Below are 17,066 nucleotides of genomic sequence, written 5' to 3'. Positions count from 1 at the left end.
CTGTGCCCCCCCAAATACCCCACAGGGCCCCCCAAATACCCCCCAAATACCCCCAGAGCCCCCCAAATACCCCCCCAGGACCCCCAGGGCCCCCCAAATACCCCCCCCAGGGCTCCCAACTGCCCCCCCAAAGACCCCCCAGGGCCCCCCAAAGACCCCTGTGCCCCCCCCAAGGACCCCCCAAAGAACCCCCCAAAACCTCCCATTGCCCCCCAAATACCCCAGGGCCCCCCCAAAGACCCCCCAAGGGTCCCCCAAATACCCCTGTGCCCCCCCAAATACCCTCCAGGGCCACCAAGTGCCCCCCAAATACCCCAGGGCCCCCCCAAGACCCCCCTTTGCCCCCCCCCCAGCCCCGTACCTCGTCGGGGGGGGACGGGGGCTCTGGCAACGGGGGGTCCAGGGTGGGGGTGCTGAGGAGGGCGCTGGGGGGGGGCCCCGGGAGGGGCAGGGACGCGCTGGGGGGGACACGGGGTCAGTTTTGGGGGGGACGGGGCACCCTGTGCCCCCCCCCCCTGCCCCCCTTTCGGGCGTTACCTGGGGGGGGGGGGCGTTTCGGGGGGGTCGCAGGCGGAGGCGGTGCTGGCGTCCGAGGGGGGGCCCGGGGGGGGCGGTGGGCGGCAGCCGCGGGCCGGGGGCGGCGGGGGGCTCCGGGGGGGGGCAGCGGGGGGGGCTCCGTGGGGGAGGCCAGGCCCGGGTACCCTGGGGACACGGCGGGGTCAGGGGCCGGGGGGGATCCGGGGGTCCCGGGGGTCTTGGGGAGGCCCTGGGGGGGTCGGGGGGGGGGGGCAGGGGTATCCTTGGGGTCCTGGGGGGGGGCTTGGGGGGGTCAGGGGTCCCAGGGGGGTCTGAAATGGGGGGTGGGGAGGTTTGGGGGATCCCAGGGGGGTCCCAGGGGGTTGGGGGGGGGTCCCGGGGGGGTCCTGGGGAGATCCTGGGGGTCCCGGGGGGGTCCCGGGGGGGGTCTGGGGGGCTCAGGGGTCCCAGGGGGGGTCCCAGGAGGTTGGGGGGGGTCCCGGGGGGGTCCTGGGGAGATCCTGGGGGGTCCCGGGGGGTCCCGGGGGGGTCTGGGGGGCTCAGGGGTCCCGGGGGGGGGGTCCCAGGGGGTTGGGGGGGGGGGTCCGGGGGGGTCTGGGGGGCTCAGGGGTCCCAGGAGGGGGTCCCAGAAGGTTGGGGGGGGGTCCCGGGGGGGTCCCGGGGGGGGTCTGGGGGGCTCAGGGGTCCCAGGGGGGGTCCCAGGAGGTTGGGGGGGGGTCCCGGGGGGGGTCCTGGGGAGATCCTGGGGGTCCCAGGGGGGTCCCAGGGGGGGTCCCAGGGGGGTCTGAAATGGGGTGGTGAGGAGGTTTGGGGGATCCCAGGGGGGTTCTGGGGGGCTGAGGGGTCCCAGGGGGGGGTCCCGGGGGGGTCTGGGGGGGGTCCCCAGGGGGGTCTCAGGAGGCTGTTGGGGGTCCCGGGGGGTCCCGGGGGGTCTGGGGGGGGTCCCAGGGGGGTCTCAGGGGGCTGTTGGGGGTCCCGGGGTTGGGGGGGGTCCCAGGGGGGTCCCAGGAGGCTGTTGGGGGTCCCGGGGGGTCCCGGGGTCCCGGGGGGCCGCGGGGGTCTCACAGGCGGCCAGCATGTCGTGGGCCCGCAGCAGCCGCAGCCCCCGCAGCAGCTCCAGCAGCTCCCGCAGGCGCCCGTTGCGCTGGGCCCAGCCCCACAGCACCGTGGCCGTGGGGCTGGGGCCGGCGGCCGCCAGGCGCAGCTCCCCCTGCTCCGGCACCAGCCGCGAGGCTGCCGCCGTCACCAGTGCTCCCAGTGCTCCCAGTGCCCCCAGTGCCCCCCGACAGCTCCCCCTGCTCCGGCACCAGCCGCGAGGCTGCCGCCGTCACCAGTGCTCCCAGTGCTCCCAGTGCCCCCAGTGCCCCCCGACAGCTCCCCCTGCTCCGGCACCAGCCGCGAGGCTGCCGCCGTCACCAGTGCTCCCAGTGCCCCCCCGAGCCCCCCGACAGCTCCCCCTGCTCCGGCACCAGCCGCGAGGCTGCCGCCGTCACCAGTGCTCCCAGTGCCCCCAGTGCTCCCAGTGCCCCCCGACAGCTCCCCCTGCTCCGGCACCAGCCGCGAGGCTGCCGCCGTCACCAGTGCTCCCAGTGCTCCCAGTGCCCCCCCGAGCCCCCCGACAGCTCCCCCTGCTCCGGCACCAGCCGCGAGGCTGCCGCCGGCACCAGTGCTCCCAGTGCTCCCAGTGCCCCCCAAGCCCCCCGACAGCTCCCCCTGCTCCGGCACCAGCCGCGAGGCTGCCGCCGGCACCAGTGCTCCCAGTGCTCCCAGTGCCCCCAGTGCCCCCCGACAGCTCCCCCTGCTCCGGCACCAGCCGCGAGGCTGCCGCCGGCACCAGTGCTCCCAGTGCCCCCAGTGCTCCCAGTGCCCCCCGACAGCTCCCCCTGCTCCGGCACCAGCCGCGAGGCTGCCGCCGTCACCAGTGCTCCCAGTGCTCCCAGTGCCCCCCGAGCCCCCCGACAGCTCCCCCTGCTCCGGCACCAGCCGCGAGGCTGCCGCCGGCACCAGTGCTCCCAGTGCTCCCAGTGCCCCCAGTGCCCCCCGACAGCTCCCCCTGCTCCGGCACCAGCCGCGAGGCTGCCGCCGGCACCAGTGCTCCCAGTGCTCCCAGTGCCCCCAGTGCCCCCCGACAGCTCCCCCTGCTCCGGCACCAGCCGCGAGGCTGCCGCCGTCACCAGTGCTCCCAGTGCTCCCAGTGCCCCCAGTGCCCCCCGACAGCTCCCCCTGCTCCGGCACCAGCCGCGAGGCTGCCGCCGGCACCAGTGCTCCCAGTGCTCCCAGTGCCCCCCGAGCCCCCCGACAGCTCCCCCTGCTCCGGCACCAGCCGCGAGGCTGCCGCCGGCACCAGTGCTCCCAGTGCTCCCAGTGCCCCCCGAGCCCCCCGACAGCTCCCCCTGCTCCGGCACCAGCCGCGAGGCTGCCGCCGGCACCAGTGCTCCCAGTGCTCCCAGTGCCCCCCGAGCCCCCCGACAGCTCCCCCTGCTCCGGCACCAGCCGCGAGGCTGCCGCCGGCACCAGTGCTCCCAGTGCTCCCAGTGCCCCCCGAGCCCCCCGACAGCTCCCCCTGCTCCGGCACCAGCCGCGAGGCTGCCGCCGGCACCAGTGCTCCCAGTGCTCCCAGTGCTCCCAGTGCCCCCCGACAGCTCCCCCTGCTCCGGCACCAGCCGCGAGGCTGCCGCCGTCACCAGTGCTCCCAGTGCTCCCAGTGCTCCCAGTGCCCCCCGAGCCCCCCGACAGCTCCCCCTGCTCCGGCACCAGCCGCGAGGCTGCCGCCGTCACCAGTGCTCCCAGTGCTCCCAGTGCTCCCCGAGCCCCCCGACAGCTCCCCCTGCTCCGGCACCAGCCGCGAGGCTGCCGCCGTCACCAGTGCTCCCAGTGCTCCCAGTGCCCCCCGAGCCCCCCGACAGCTCCCCCTGCTCCGGCACCAGCCGCGAGGCTGCCGCCGGCACCAGTGCTCCCAGTGCTCCCAGTGCTCCCAGTGCCCCCCGACAGCTCCCCCTGCTCCGGCACCAGCCGCGAGGCTGCCGCCGTCACCAGTGCTCCCAGTGCTCCCAGTGCTCCCAGTGCCCCCCGAGCCCCCCGACAGCTCCCCCTGCTCCGGCACCAGCCGCGAGGCTGCCGCCGTCACCAGTGCTCCCAGTGCTCCCAGTGCCCCCCGAGCCCCCCGACAGCTCCCCCTGCTCCGGCACCAGCCTCGAGGCTGCCGCCGTCACCAGTGCTCCCAGTGCTCCCAGTGCCCCCAGTGCCCCCCGACAGCTCCCCCTGCTCCGGCACCAGCCGCGAGGCTGCCGCCGTCACCAGTGCTCCCAGTGCTCCCAGTGCCCCCCGACAGCTCCCCCTGCTCCGGCACCAGCCGCGAGGCTGCCGCCGTCACCAGTGCTCCCAGTGCTCCCAGTGCTCCCAGTGCCCCCCGACAGCTCCCCCTGCTCCGGCACCAGCCGCGAGGCTGCCGCCGTCACCAGTGCTCCCAGTGCTCCCAGTGCCCCCCGAGCCCCCCGACAGCTCCCCCTGCTCCGGCACCAGCCGCGAGGCTGCCGCCGGCACCAGTGCTCCCAGTGCCCCCCGAGCCCCCCGACAGCTCCCCCTGCTCCGGCACCAGCCGCGAGGCTGCCGCCGGCACCAGTGCTCCCAGTGCTCCCAGTGCTCCCAGTGCCCCCCGACAGCTCCCCCTGCTCCGGCACCAGCCGCGAGGCTGCCGCCGTCACCAGTGCTCCCAGTGCTCCCAGTGCCCCCCGAGCCCCCCGACAGCTCCCCCTGCTCCGGCACCAGCCGCGAGGCTGCCGCCGTCACCAGTGCTCCCAGTGCTCCCAGTGCCCCCAGTGCCCCCCGACAGCTCCCCCTGCTCCGGCACCAGCCGCGAGGCTGCCGCCGGCACCAGTGCTCCCAGTGCTCCCAGTGCCCCCCGACAGCTCCCCCTGCTCCGGCACCAGCCGCGAGGCTGCCGCCGTCACCAGTGCCCCCAGTGCTCCCAGTGCTCCCAGTGCCCCCCGACAGCTCCCCCTGCTCCGGCACCAGCCGCGAGGCTGCCGCCGTCACCAGTGCTCCCAGTGCTCCCAGTGCCCCCCGAGCCCCCCGACAGCTCCCCCTGCTCCGGCACCAGCCGCGAGGCTGCCGCCGGCACCAGTGCTCCCAGTGCTCCCAGTGCTCCCAGTGCCCCCCGACAGCTCCCCCTGCTCCGGCACCAGCCGCGAGGCTGCCGCCGTCACCAGTGCTCCCAGTGCTCCCAGTGCTCCCAGTGCCCCCCGAGCCCCCCGACAGCTCCCCCTGCTCCGGCACCAGCCGCGAGGCTGCCGCCGGCACCAGTGCTCCCAGTGCTCCCAGTGCCCCCCGAGCCCCCCGACAGCTCCCCCTGCTCCGGCACCAGCCTCGAGGCTGCCGCCGTCACCAGTGCTCCCAGTGCTCCCAGTGCCCCCAGTGCCCCCCGACAGCTCCCCCTGCTCCGGCACCAGCCGCGAGGCTGCCGCCGTCACCAGTGCTCCCAGTGCTCCCAGTGCCCCCCGACAGCTCCCCCTGCTCCGGCACCAGCCGCGAGGCTGCCGCCGTCACCAGTGCTCCCAGTGCTCCCAGTGCCCCCCGAGCCCCCCGACAGCTCCCCCTGCTCCGGCACCAGCCGCGAGGCTGCCGCCGTCACCAGTGCTCCCAGTGCTCCCAGTGCCCCCCGAGCCCCCCGACAGCTCCCCCTGCTCCGGCACCAGCCGCGAGGCTGCCGCCGGCACCAGTGCTCCCAGTGCCCCCCGAGCCCCCCGACAGCTCCCCCTGCTCCGGCACCAGCCGCGAGGCTGCCGCCGGCACCAGTGCTCCCAGTGCTCCCAGTGCTCCCAGTGCCCCCCGACAGCTCCCCCTGCTCCGGCACCAGCCGCGAGGCTGCCGCCGTCACCAGTGCTCCCAGTGCTCCCAGTGCCCCCCGAGCCCCCCGACAGCTCCCCCTGCTCCGGCACCAGCCGCGAGGCTGCCGCCGTCACCAGTGCTCCCAGTGCTCCCAGTGCCCCCAGTGCCCCCCGACAGCTCCCCCTGCTCCGGCACCAGCCGCGAGGCTGCCGCCGGCACCAGTGCTCCCAGTGCTCCCAGTGCCCCCCGACAGCTCCCCCTGCTCCGGCACCAGCCGCGAGGCTGCCGCCGTCACCAGTGCTCCCAGTGCTCCCAGTGCCCGCCCGACAGCTCCCCCTGCTCCGGCACCAGCCGCGAGGCTGCCGCCGTCACCAGTGCCCCCAGTGCTCCCAGTGCTCCCAGTGCCCCCCGACAGCTCCCCCTGCTCCGGCACCAGCCGCGAGGCTGCCGCCGTCACCAGTGCTCCCAGTGCTCCCAGTGCCCCCCGAGCCCCCCGACAGCTCCCCCTGCTCCGGCACCAGCCGCGAGGCTGCCGCCGTCACCAGTGCTCCCAGTGCTCCCAGTGCTCCCAGTGCCCCCCGACAGCTCCCCCTGCTCCGGCACCAGCCGCGAGGCTGCCGCCGTCACCAGTGCTCCCAGTGCTCCCAGTGCCCCCCGAGCCCCCCGACAGCTCCCCCTGCTCCGGCACCAGCCGCGAGGCTGCCGCCGGCACCAGTGCTCCCAGTGCCCCCCGAGCCCCCCGACAGCTCCCCCTGCTCCGGCACCAGCCGCGAGGCTGCCGCCGGCACCAGTGCTCCCAGTGCTCCCAGTGCTCCCAGTGCCCCCCGACAGCTCCCCCTGCTCCGGCACCAGCCGCGAGGCTGCCGCCGTCACCAGTGCTCCCAGTGCTCCCAGTGCCCCCCGAGCCCCCCGACAGCTCCCCCTGCTCCGGCACCAGCCGCGAGGCTGCCGCCGTCACCAGTGCTCCCAGTGCTCCCAGTGCCCCCCGAGCCCCCCGACAGCTCCCCCTGCTCCGGCACCAGCCGCGAGGCTGCCGCCGTCACCAGTGCTCCCAGTGCTCCCAGTGCTCCCAGTGCCCCCCCGACAGCTCCCCCTGCTCCGGCACCAGCCGCGAGGCTGCCGCCGTCACCAGTGCTCCCAGTGCTCCCAGTGCCCCCCGAGCCCCCCGACAGCTCCCCCTGCTCCGGCACCAGCCGCGAGGCTGCCGCCGTCACCAGTGCTCCCAGTGCTCCCAGTGCTCCCAGTGCCCCCCGACAGCTCCCCCTGCTCCAGCACCAGCCGCGAGGCTGCCGCCGTCACCAGTGCTCCCAGTGCTCCCAGTGCCCCCCGAGCCCCCCGACAGCTCCCCCTGCTCCGGCACCAGCCGCGAGGCTGCCGCTACGGCACCAGTGCTCCCAGTGCTCCCAGTGCCCCCCGACAGCTCCCCCTGCTCCGGCACCAGCCGCGAGGCTGCCGCCGTCACCAGTGCTCCCAGTGCTCCCAGTGCCCCCCGAGCCCCCCGACAGCTCCCCCTGCTCCGGCACCAGCCGCGAGGCTGCCGCCGGCACCAGTGCTCCCAGTGCTCCCAGTGCCCCCCGACAGCTCCCCCTGCTCCGGCACCAGCCGCGAGGCTGCCGCCGTCACCAGTGCTCCCAGTGCTCCCAGTGCCCCCCGAGCCCCCCGACAGCTCCCCCTGCTCCGGCACCAGCCGCGAGGCTGCCGCCGTCACCAGTGCCCCCAGTGCTCCCAGTGCCCCCCCGACAGCTCCCCCTGCTCCGGCACCAGCCGCGAGGCTGCCGCCGTCACCAGTGCTCCCAGTGCTCCCAGTGCTCCCAGTGCCCCCCGAGCCCCCCGACAGCTCCCCCTGCTCCGGCACCAGCCGCGAGGCTGCCGCCGTCACCAGTGCTCCCAGTGCTCCCAGTGCTCCCAGTGCCCCCCGAGCCCCCCGACAGCTCCCCCTGCTCCGGCACCAGCCGCGAGGCTGCCGCCGTCACCAGTGCTCCCAGTGCTCCCAGTGCTCCCAGTGCCCCCCGACAGCTCCCCCTGCTCCGGCACCAGCCGCGAGGCTGCCGCCGTCACCAGTGCTCCCAGTGCTCCCAGTGCTCCCAGTGCCCCCCGACAGCTCCCCCTGCTCCGGCACCAGCCGCGAGGCTGCCGCCGTCACCAGTGCTCCCAGTGCTCCCAGTGCCCCCCGAGCCCCCCGACAGCTCCCCCTGCTCCGGCACCAGCCGCGAGGCTGCCGCCGTCACCAGTGCTCCCAGTGCTCCCAGTGCCCCCCGACAGCGCCCCCTGCTCCGGCACCAGCCGCGAGGCTGCCGCCGTCACCAGTGCTCCCAGTGCTCCCAGTGCTCCCAGTGCCCCCCGACAGCTCCCCCTGCTCCGGCACCAGCCGCGAGGCTGCCGCCGTCACCAGTGCTCCCAGTGCTCCCAGTGCTCCCAGTGCCCCCCGACAGCTCCCCCTGCTCCAGCACCAGCCGCGAGGCTGCCGCCGTCACCAGTGCTCCCAGTGCTCCCAGTGCCCCCCGAGCCCCCCGACAGCTCCCCCTGCTCCGGCACCAGCCGCGAGGCTGCCGCCGTCACCAGTGCTCCCAGTGCTCCCAGTGCCCCCCGACAGCTCCCCCTGCTCCGGCACCAGCCGCGAGGCTGCCGCCGTCACCAGTGCTCCCAGTGCCCCCAGTGCCCCCAGTGCCCCCCGAGCCCCCCGACAGCTCCCCCTGCTCCGGCACCAGCCGCGAGGCTGCCGCCGTCACCAGTGCTCCCAGTGCTCCCAGTGCCCCCCGACAGCTCCCCCTGCTCCGGCACCAGCCGCGAGGCTGCCGCCGTCACCAGTGCTCCCAGTGCTCCCAGTGCCCCCAGTGCCCCCCGACAGCTCCCCCTGCTCCGGCACCAGCCGCGAGGCTGCCACCGTCACCAGTGCTCCCAGTGCCCCCAGTGCCCCCCGACAGCTCCCCCTGCTCCGGCACCAGCCGCGAGGCTGCCGCCGTCACCAGTGCTCCCAGTGCTCCCAGTGCCCCCCGAGCCCCCCGACAGCTCCCCCTGCTCCGGCACCAGCCGCGAGGCTGCCGCCGTCACCAGTGCTCCCAGTGCTCCCAGTGCCCCCCGAGCCCCCCGACAGCTCCCCCTGCTCCGGCACCAGCCGCGAGGCTGCCGCCGTCACCAGTGCTCCCAGTGCTCCCAGTGCCCCCCGAGCCCCCCGACAGCTCCCCCTGCTCCGGCACCAGCCGCGAGGCTGCCGCCGTCACCAGTGCTCCCAGTGCTCCCAGTGCCCCCCGAGCCCCCCGACAGCTCCCCCTGCTCCGGCACTAGCCGCGAGGCTGCCGCCGGCACCAGTGCTCCCAGTGCTCCCAGTGCCCCCCGAGCCCCCCGACAGCTCCCCCTGCTCCGGCACCAGCCGCGAGGCTGCCGCCGTCACCAGTGCTCCCAGTGCTCCCAGTGCTCCCAGTGCTCCCAGTGCCCCCCGACAGCTCCCCCTGCTCCGGCACCAGCCGCGAGGCTGCCGCCGGCACCAGTGCTCCCAGTGCTCCCAGTGCTCCCAGTGCCCCCCGAGCCCCCGACAGCTCCCCCTGCTCCGGCACCAGCCGCGAGGCTGCCGCCGTCACCAGTGCTCCCAGTGCTCCCAGTGCTCCCAGTGCTCCCAGTGCCCCCCGACAGCTCCCCCTGCTCCGGCACCAGCCGCGAGGCTGCCGCCGTCACCAGTGCTCCCAGTGCTCCCAGTGCCCCCAGTGCCCCCCGACAGCTCCCCCTGCTCCGGCACCAGCCGCGAGGCTGCCGCCGTCACCAGTGCTCCCAGTGCTCCCAGTGCTCCCAGTGCCCCCCGAGCCCCCCGACAGCTCCCCCTGCTCCGGCACCAGCCGCGAGGCTGCCGCCGGCACCAGTGCTCCCAGTGCTCCCAGTGCCCCCCGAGCCCCCCGACAGCTCCCCCTGCTCCGGCACCAGCCGCGAGGCTGCCGCCGGCACCAGTGCTCCCAGTGCTCCCAGTGCTCCCAGTGCCCCCCGACAGCTCCCCCTGCTCCGGCACCAGCCGCGAGGCTGCCGCCGTCACCAGTGCTCCCAGTGCTCCCAGTGCTCCCCGAGCCCCCCGACAGCTCCCCCTGCTCCGGCACCAGCCGCGAGGCTGCCGCCGGCACCAGTGCTCCCAGTGCTCCCAGTGCCCCCCGAGCCCCCCGACAGCTCCCCCTGCTCCGGCACCAGCCGCGAGGCTGCCGCCGTCACCAGTGCTCCCAGTGCTCCCAGTGCCCCCCGAGCCCCCCGACAGCTCCCCCTGCTCCGGCACCAGCCGCGAGGCTGCCGCCGTCACCAGTGCTCCCAGTGCTCCCAGTGCCCCCCGAGCCCCCCGACAGCTCCCCCTGCTCCGGCACCAGCCGCGAGGCTGCCGCCGTCACCAGTGCTCCCAGTGCTCCCAGTGCTCCCAGTGCCCCCCGACAGCTCCCCCTGCTCCGGCACCAGCCGCGAGGCTGCCGCCGTCACCAGTGCTCCCAGTGCTCCCAGTGCCCCCCGAGCCCCCCGACAGCTCCCCCTGCTCCGGCACCAGCCGCGAGGCTGCCGCCGTCACCAGTGCTCCCAGTGCCCCCAGTGCCCCCAGTGCCCCCCGAGCCCCCCGACAGCTCCCCCTGCTCCGGCACCAGCCGCGAGGCTGCCGCTGCACCAGTGCTCCCAGTGCTCCCAGTGCTCCCAGTGCCCCCCGACAGCTCCCCCTGCTCCGGCACCAGCCGCGAGGCTGCCGCCGGCACCAGTGCTCCCAGTGCTCCCAGTGCCCCCCGAGCCCCCCGACAGCTCCCCCTGCTCCGGCACCAGCCGCGAGGCTGCCGCCGTCACCAGTGCTCCCAGTGCTCCCAGTGCTCCCCGAGCCCCCCGACAGCTCCCCCTGCTCCGGCACCAGCCGCGAGGCTGCCGCCGGCACCAGTGCTCCCAGTGCTCCCAGTGCCCCCCGAGCCCCCCGACAGCTCCCCCTGCTCCGGCACCAGCCGCGAGGCTGCCGCCGTCACCAGTGCTCCCAGTGCTCCCAGTGCCCCCAGTGCCCCCAGTGCCCCCCGACAGCTCCCCCTGCTCCGGCACCAGCCGCGAGGCTGCCGCCGTCACCAGTGCTCCCAGTGCTCCCAGTGCTCCCAGTGCTCCCAGTGCCCCCCGACAGCTCCCCCTGCTCCGGCACCAGCCGCGAGGCTGCCGCCGTCACCAGTGCTCCCAGTGCTCCCAGTGCCCCCCGAGCCCCCCGACAGCTCCCCCTGCTCCGGCACCAGCCGCGAGGCTGCCGCCGTCACCAGTGCTCCCAGTGCTCCCAGTGCCCCCCGAGCCCCCCGACAGCTCCCCCTGCTCCGGCACCAGCCGCGAGGCTGCCGCCGTCACCAGTGCTCCCAGTGCTCCCAGTGCTCCCAGTGCCCCCCGACAGCTCCCCCTGCTCCGGCACCAGCCGCGAGGCTGCCGCCGTCACCAGTGCTCCCAGTGCTCCCAGTGCTCCCAGTGCCCCCCGACAGCTCCCCCTGCTCCGGCACCAGCCGCGAGGCTGCCGCCGTCACCAGTGCTCCCAGTGCTCCCAGTGCCCCCCGAGCCCCCCGACAGCTCCCCCTGCTCCGGCACCAGCCGCGAGGCTGCCGCCGGCACCAGTGCTCCCAGTGCTCCCAGTGCTCCCAGTGCCCCCCGACAGCTCCCCCTGCTCCGGCACCAGCCGCGAGGCTGCCGCCGTCACCAGTGCTCCCAGTGCTCCCAGTGCCCCCCGAGCCCCCCGACAGCTCCCCCTGCTCCGGCACCAGCCGCGAGGCTGCCGCCGGCACCAGTGCTCCCAGTGCTCCCAGTGCCCCCAGTGCCCCCAGTGCCCCGCGACAGCTCCCCCTGCTCCGGCACCAGCCGCGAGGCTGCCGCCGTCACCAGTGCTCCCAGTGCTCCCAGTGCCCCCCGAGCCCCCCGACAGCTCCCCCTGCTCCGGCACCAGCCGCGAGGCTGCCGCCGTCACCAGTGCTCCCAGTGCTCCCAGTGCCCCCCGAGCCCCCCGACAGCTCCCCCTGCTCCGGCACCAGCCGCGAGGCTGCCGCCGTCACCAGTGCTCCCAGTGCTCCCAGTGCCCCCAGTGCCCCCCGAGCCCCCCGACAGCTCCCCCTGCTCCGGCACCAGCCGTGAGGCTGCCGCTGGCACCAGTGCTCCCAGTGCTCCCAGTGCCCCCCGACAGCTCCCCCTGCTCCGGCACCAGCCGCGAGGCTGCCGCCGGCACCAGTGCTCCCAGTGCTCCCAGTGCCCCCCGAGCCCCCCGACAGCTCCCCCTGCTCCGGCACCAGCCGCGAGGCTGCCGCCGTCACCAGTGCTCCCAGTGCTCCCAGTGCTCCCAGTGCCCCCCGACAGCTCCCCCTGCTCCGGCACCAGCCACGAGGCTGCCGCCGTCACCAGTGCTCCCAGTGCTCCCAGTGCCCCCCGAGCCCCCCGACAGCTCCCCCTGCTCCGGCACCAGCCGCGAGGCTGCCGCCGGCACCAGTGCTCCCAGTGCTCCCAGTGCTCCCAGTGCCCCCCGAGCCCCCCGACAGCTCCCCCTGCTCCGGCACCAGCCGCGAGGCTGCCGCCGTCACCAGTGCTCCCAGTGCTCCCAGTGCCCCCCGAGCCCCCCGACAGCTCCCCCTGCTCCGGCACCAGCCGCGAGGCTGCCGCCGTCACCAGTGCTCCCAGTGCCCCCAGTGCCCCCAGTGCCCCCCGAGCCCCCCGACAGCTCCCCCTGCTCCGGCACCAGCCGCGAGGCTGCCGCTGCACCAGTGCTCCCAGTGCTCCCAGTGCCCCCCGACAGCTCCCCCTGCTCCGGCACCAGCCGCGAGGCTGCCGCCGTCACCAGTGCTCCCAGTGCTCCCAGTGCCCCCCGAGCCCCCCGACAGCTCCCCCTGCTCCGGCACCAGCCGCGAGGCTGCCGCCGTCACCAGTGCTCCCAGTGCCCCCAGTGCCCCCAGTGCCCCCCGAGCCCCCCGACAGCTCCCCCTGCTCCGGCACCAGCCGCGAGGCTGCCGCTGCACCAGTGCTCCCAGTGCTCCCAGTGCTCCCAGTGCCCCCCGACAGCTCCCCCTGCTCCGGCACCAGCCGCGAGGCTGCCGCCGTCACCAGTGCTCCCAGTGCTCCCAGTGCCCCCCGAGCCCCCCGACAGCTCCCCCTGCTCCGGCACCAGCCGCGAGGCTGCCGCCGTCACCAGTGCTCCCAGTGCTCCCAGTGCCCCCCGAGCCCCCCGACAGCTCCCCCTGCTCCGGCACCAGCCGCGAGGCTGCCGCCGGCACCAGTGCTCCCAGTGCTCCCAGTGCTCCCAGTGCCCCCCGACAGCTCCCCCTGCTCCGGCACCAGCCGCGAGGCTGCCGCCGGCACCAGTGCTCCCAGTGCTCCCAGTGCCCCCCGACAGCTCCCCCTGCTCCGGCACCAGCCGCGAGGCTGCCGCCGTCACCAGTGCTCCCAGTGCTCCCAGTGCCCCCAGTGCCCCCCGATAGCTCCCCCTGCTCCGGCACCAGCCGCGAGGCTGCCGCCGGCACCAGTGCTCCCAGTGCTCCCAGTGCCCCCCGAGCCCCCCGACAGCTCCCCCTGCTCCGGCACCAGCCGCGAGGCTGCCGCCGTCACCAGTGCTCCCAGTGCTCCCAGTGCTCCCAGTGCCCCCCGAGCCCCCCGACAGCTCCCCCTGCTCCGGCACCAGCCGCGAGGCTGCCGCCGGCACCAGTGCTCCCAGTGCTCCCAGTGCCCCCCGAGCCCCCCGACAGCTCCCCCTGCTCCGGCACCAGCCGCGAGGCTGCCGCCGGCACCAGTGCTCCCAGTGCTCCCAGTGCTCCCAGTGCCCCCCGACAGCTCCCCCTGCTCCGGCACCAGCCGCGAGGCTGCCGCCGTCACCAGTGCTCCCAGTGCTCCCAGTGCCCCCCGAGCCCCCCGACAGCTCCCCCTGCTCCGGCACCAGCCGCGAGGCTGCCGCCGTCACCAGTGCTCCCAGTGCTCCCAGTGCCCCCCGAGCCCCCCGACAGCTCCCCCTGCTCCGGCACCAGCCGCGAGGCTGCCGCCGTCACCAGTGCTCCCAGTGCTCCCAGTGCTCCCAGTGCCCCCCGACAGCTCCCCCTGCTCCGGCACCAGCCGCGAGGCTGCCGCCGTCACCAGTGCTCCCAGTGCTCCCAGTGCCCCCCGAGCCCCCCGACAGCTCCCCCTGCTCCGGCACCAGCCGCGAGGCTGCCGCCGTCACCAGTGCTCCCAGTGCCCCCAGTGCCCCCAGTGCCCCCCGAGCCCCCCGACAGCTCCCCCTGCTCCGGCACCAGCCGCGAGGCTGCCGCCGGCACCAGTGCTCCCAGTGCTCCCAGTGCTCCCAGTGCCCCCCGACAGCTCCCCCTGCTCCGGCACCAGCCGCGAGGCTGCCGCCGGCACCAGTGCTCCCAGTGCTCCCAGTGCCCCCCGAGCCCCCCGACAGCTCCCCCTGCTCCGGCACCAGCCGCGAGGCTGCCGCCGTCACCAGTGCTCCCAGTGCTCCCAGTGCTCCCCGAGCCCCCCGACAGCTCCCCCTGCTCCGGCACCAGCCGCGAGGCTGCCGCCGGCACCAGTGCTCCCAGTGCTCCCAGTGCCCCCCGAGCCCCCCGACAGCTCCCCCTGCTCCGGCACCAGCCGCGAGGCTGCCGCCGTCACCAGTGCTCCCAGTGCCCCCCGAGCCCCCCGACAGCTCCCCCTGCTCCGGCACCAGCCGCGAGGCTGCCGCCGTCACCAGTGCCCCCAGTGCTCCCAGTGCCCCCCGAGCCCCCCGACAGCTCCCCCTGCTCCGGCACCAGCCGCGAGGCTGCCGCCGTCACCAGTGCTCCCAGTGCTCCCAGTGCTCCCAGTGCCCCCCGACAGCTCCCCCTGCTCCGGCACCAGCCGCGAGGCTGCCGCCGGCACCAGTGCTCCCAGTGCTCCCAGTGCCCCCCGACAGCTCCCCCTGCTCCGGCACCAGCCGCGAGGCTGCCGCCGGCACCAGTGCTCCCAGTGCTCCCAGTGCCCCCCGAGCCCCCCGACAGCTCCCCCTGCTCCGGCACCAGCCGCGAGGCTGCCGCCGTCACCAGTGCTCCCAGTGCTCCCAGTGCCCCCCGACAGCTCCCCCTGCTCCGGCACCAGCCGCGAGGCTGCCGCCGGCACCAGTGCTCCCAGTGCTCCCAGTGCCCCCCGACAGCTCCCCCTGCTCCGGCACCAGCCGCGAGGCTGCCGCCGGCACCAGTGCTCCCAGTGCTCCCAGTGCTCCCCGAGCCCCCCGACAGCTCCCCCTGCTCCGGCACCAGCCGCGAGGCTGCCGCCGGCACCAGTGCTCCCAGTGCTCCCAGTGCCCCCCGACAGCTCCCCCTGCTCCGGCACCAGCCGCGAGGCTGCCGCCGGCACCAGTGCTCCCAGTGCTCCCAGTGCCCCCCGAGCCCCCCGACAGCTCCCCCTGCTCCGGCACCAGCCGCGAGGCTGCCGCCGGCACCAGTGCTCCCAGTGCCCCCCGAGCCCCCCGACAGCTCCCCCTGCTCCGGCACCAGCCGCGAGGCTGCCGCCGGCACCAGTGCTCCCAGTGCTCCCAGTGCCCCCAGTGCCCCCCGACAGCTCCCCCTGCTCCGGCACCAGCCGCGAGGCTGCCGCCGTCACCAGTGCTCCCAGTGCTCCCAGTGCCCCCCGAGCCCCCCGACAGCTCCCCCTGCTCCGGCACCAGCCGCGAGGCTGCCGCCGGCACCAGTGCTCCCAGTGCTCCCAGTGCTCCCAGTGCTCCCAGTGCCCCCCGACAGCTCCCCCTGCTCCGGCACCAGCCGCGAGGCTGCCGCCGTCACCAGTGCTCCCAGTGCTCCCAGTGCCCCCCGAGCCCCCCGACAGCTCCCCCTGCTCCGGCACCAGCCGCGAGGCTGCCGCCGTCACCAGTGCTCCCAGTGCTCCCAGTGCCCCCAGTGCCCCCCGACAGCTCCCCCTGCTCCGGCACCAGCCGCGAGGCTGCCGCCGGCACCAGTGCTCCCAGTGCCCCCCGAGCCCCCCGACAGCTCCCCCTGCTCCGGCACCAGCCGCGAGGCTGCCGCCGTCACCAGTGCTCCCAGTGCTCCCAGTGCCCCCCGACAGCTCCCCCTGCTCCGGCACCAGCCGCGAGGCTGCCGCCGTCACCAGTGCTCCCAGTGCCCCCAGTGCCCCCCGAGCCCCCCCGACAGCTCCCCCTGCTCCGGCACCAGCCGCGAGGCTGCCGCCGTCACCAGTGCTCCCAGTGCCCCCAGTGCCCCCAGTGCCCCCCGACAGCTCCCCCTGCTCCGGCACCAGCCGCGAGGCTGCCGCCGTCACCAGTGCTCCCAGTGCTCCCAGTGCCCCCAGTGCCCCCCGACAGCTCCCCCTGCTCCGGCACCAGCCGCGAGGCTGCCGCCGTCACCAGTGCTCCCAGTGCTCCCAGTGCTCCCAGTGCCCCCCGAGCCCCCCGACAGCTCCCCCTGCTCCGGCACCAGCCGCGAGGCTGCCGCCGGCACCAGTGCTCCCAGTGCTCCCAGTGCCCCCCGAGCCCCCCGACAGCTCCCCCTGCTCCGGCACCAGCCGCGAGGCTGCCGCCGGCACCAGTGCTCCCAGTGCTCCCAGTGCTCCCAGTGCCCCCCGACAGCTCCCCCCTGCTCCGGCACCAGCCGCGAGGCTGCCGCCGTCACCAGTGCTCCCAGTGCTCCCAGTGCTCCCAGTGCCCCCCGACAGCTCCCCCTGCTCCGGCACCAGCCGCGAGGCTGCCGCCGTCACCAGTGCTCCCAGTGCTCCCAGTGCCCCCCGAGCCCCCCGACAGCTCCCCCTGCTCCGGCACCAGCCGCGAGGCTGCCGCCGTCACCAGTGCTCCCAGTGCTCCCAGTGCCCCCCGAGCCCCCCGACAGCTCCCCCTGCTCCGGCACCAGCCGCGAGGCTGCCGCCGTCACCAGTGCTCCCAGTGCTCCCAGTGCTCCCAGTGCCCCCCGACAGCTCCCCCTGCTCCGGCACCAGCCGCGAGGCTGCCGCCGTCACCAGTGCTCCCAGTGCTCCCAGTGCCCCCCGAGCCCCCCCGACAGCTCCCCCTGCTCCGGCACCAGCCGCGAGGCTGCCGCCGTCACCAGTGCTCCCAGTGCTCCCAGTGCCCCCAGTGCTCCCAGTGCCAGCCCCAGCCAGACCTGCTGCCTCCCAGTCCAGCCCAGTATGCCCAGAGCCCCAACAGCTGTCCCGCTGCATCCCAGTCCGTCCCAGTCCGTCCCAGTGCTCCCCCAGCCAGCCCTGCTGTGTCCCAGTGCCTCCCAGTGCCGTCCCAGCGCACCCCAGTGCCGTCCCAGAGGATCCCAGTCCATCCCAGTGCTCCCCAGCGCCTCCCAGTCCACCCGCTTACCGAAGCGCTCCCAGTCCGAGCGGTTCAGCGCGTCCATCAGGCGGCAGAAGCTGCACATGAGCCAGGCGGGCAGCTCGTAGAGGAACGGCCCCGGCCCCGGCCCCGGCCCCGGCCCCGGCCCCGGCCCCGGCCCCGGCCCCGGCCCCGGCCCCGGCCCCGGCCCCGCCATGCTCCGGCCCCGGCCCCGCCGGCCACTTCCCCTTTAAGAGCGGCGGCCGCACTGCGCAGGCGCGCACCGCCCGGGCCGCGCCGCCATCCCCGGCGTGGCGGAAGCGCCCCCCCCCGCGCCGCGCCGTTGCCGGGGATACGGGCGCCATCTTGAGTGTGGCGGAGCGGCCGGGGGCGGGGCCGGCGGGGAGGGGGCGGGGCCTGAGCGCGAGGGGCGGGGCCGCGCGGCCGGCGGCTCTTCCCGGGCCCGATTCCCCGCCGTGACATC

At 76.2% G+C, this 17,066-nt stretch overlaps 1 protein-coding gene across 1 annotated transcript; it reads right to left on the bottom strand.

The window, feature by feature from the left end:
- Window positions 1–537: 537 nt before the first annotated feature.
- Window positions 538–16,799, bottom strand: LOC309604334 (interleukin-1 receptor-associated kinase 1-like; the record flags this gene model as incomplete). Its single annotated transcript, XM_082339280.1, has 3 exons — window positions 538–702; window positions 1,603–1,770; window positions 16,631–16,799. Coding segments are annotated over 3 exons (502 nt in total), but the record flags the coding sequence as incomplete, so codon positions are not given.
- Window positions 16,800–17,066: the final 267 nt, after the last annotated feature.

This window comes from Platalea leucorodia, assembly GCF_965183815.1.
Source record: "Platalea leucorodia genome assembly, contig: HAP1_HAP1_SCAFFOLD_650, whole genome shotgun sequence".
In the NCBI taxonomy this organism is placed as follows: Eukaryota; Metazoa; Chordata; class Aves; order Pelecaniformes; family Threskiornithidae; genus Platalea; species Platalea leucorodia.
Note: the sequence above shows the minus strand (reverse complement) of the source record. Positions and strands in the feature narration are given on the sequence as shown.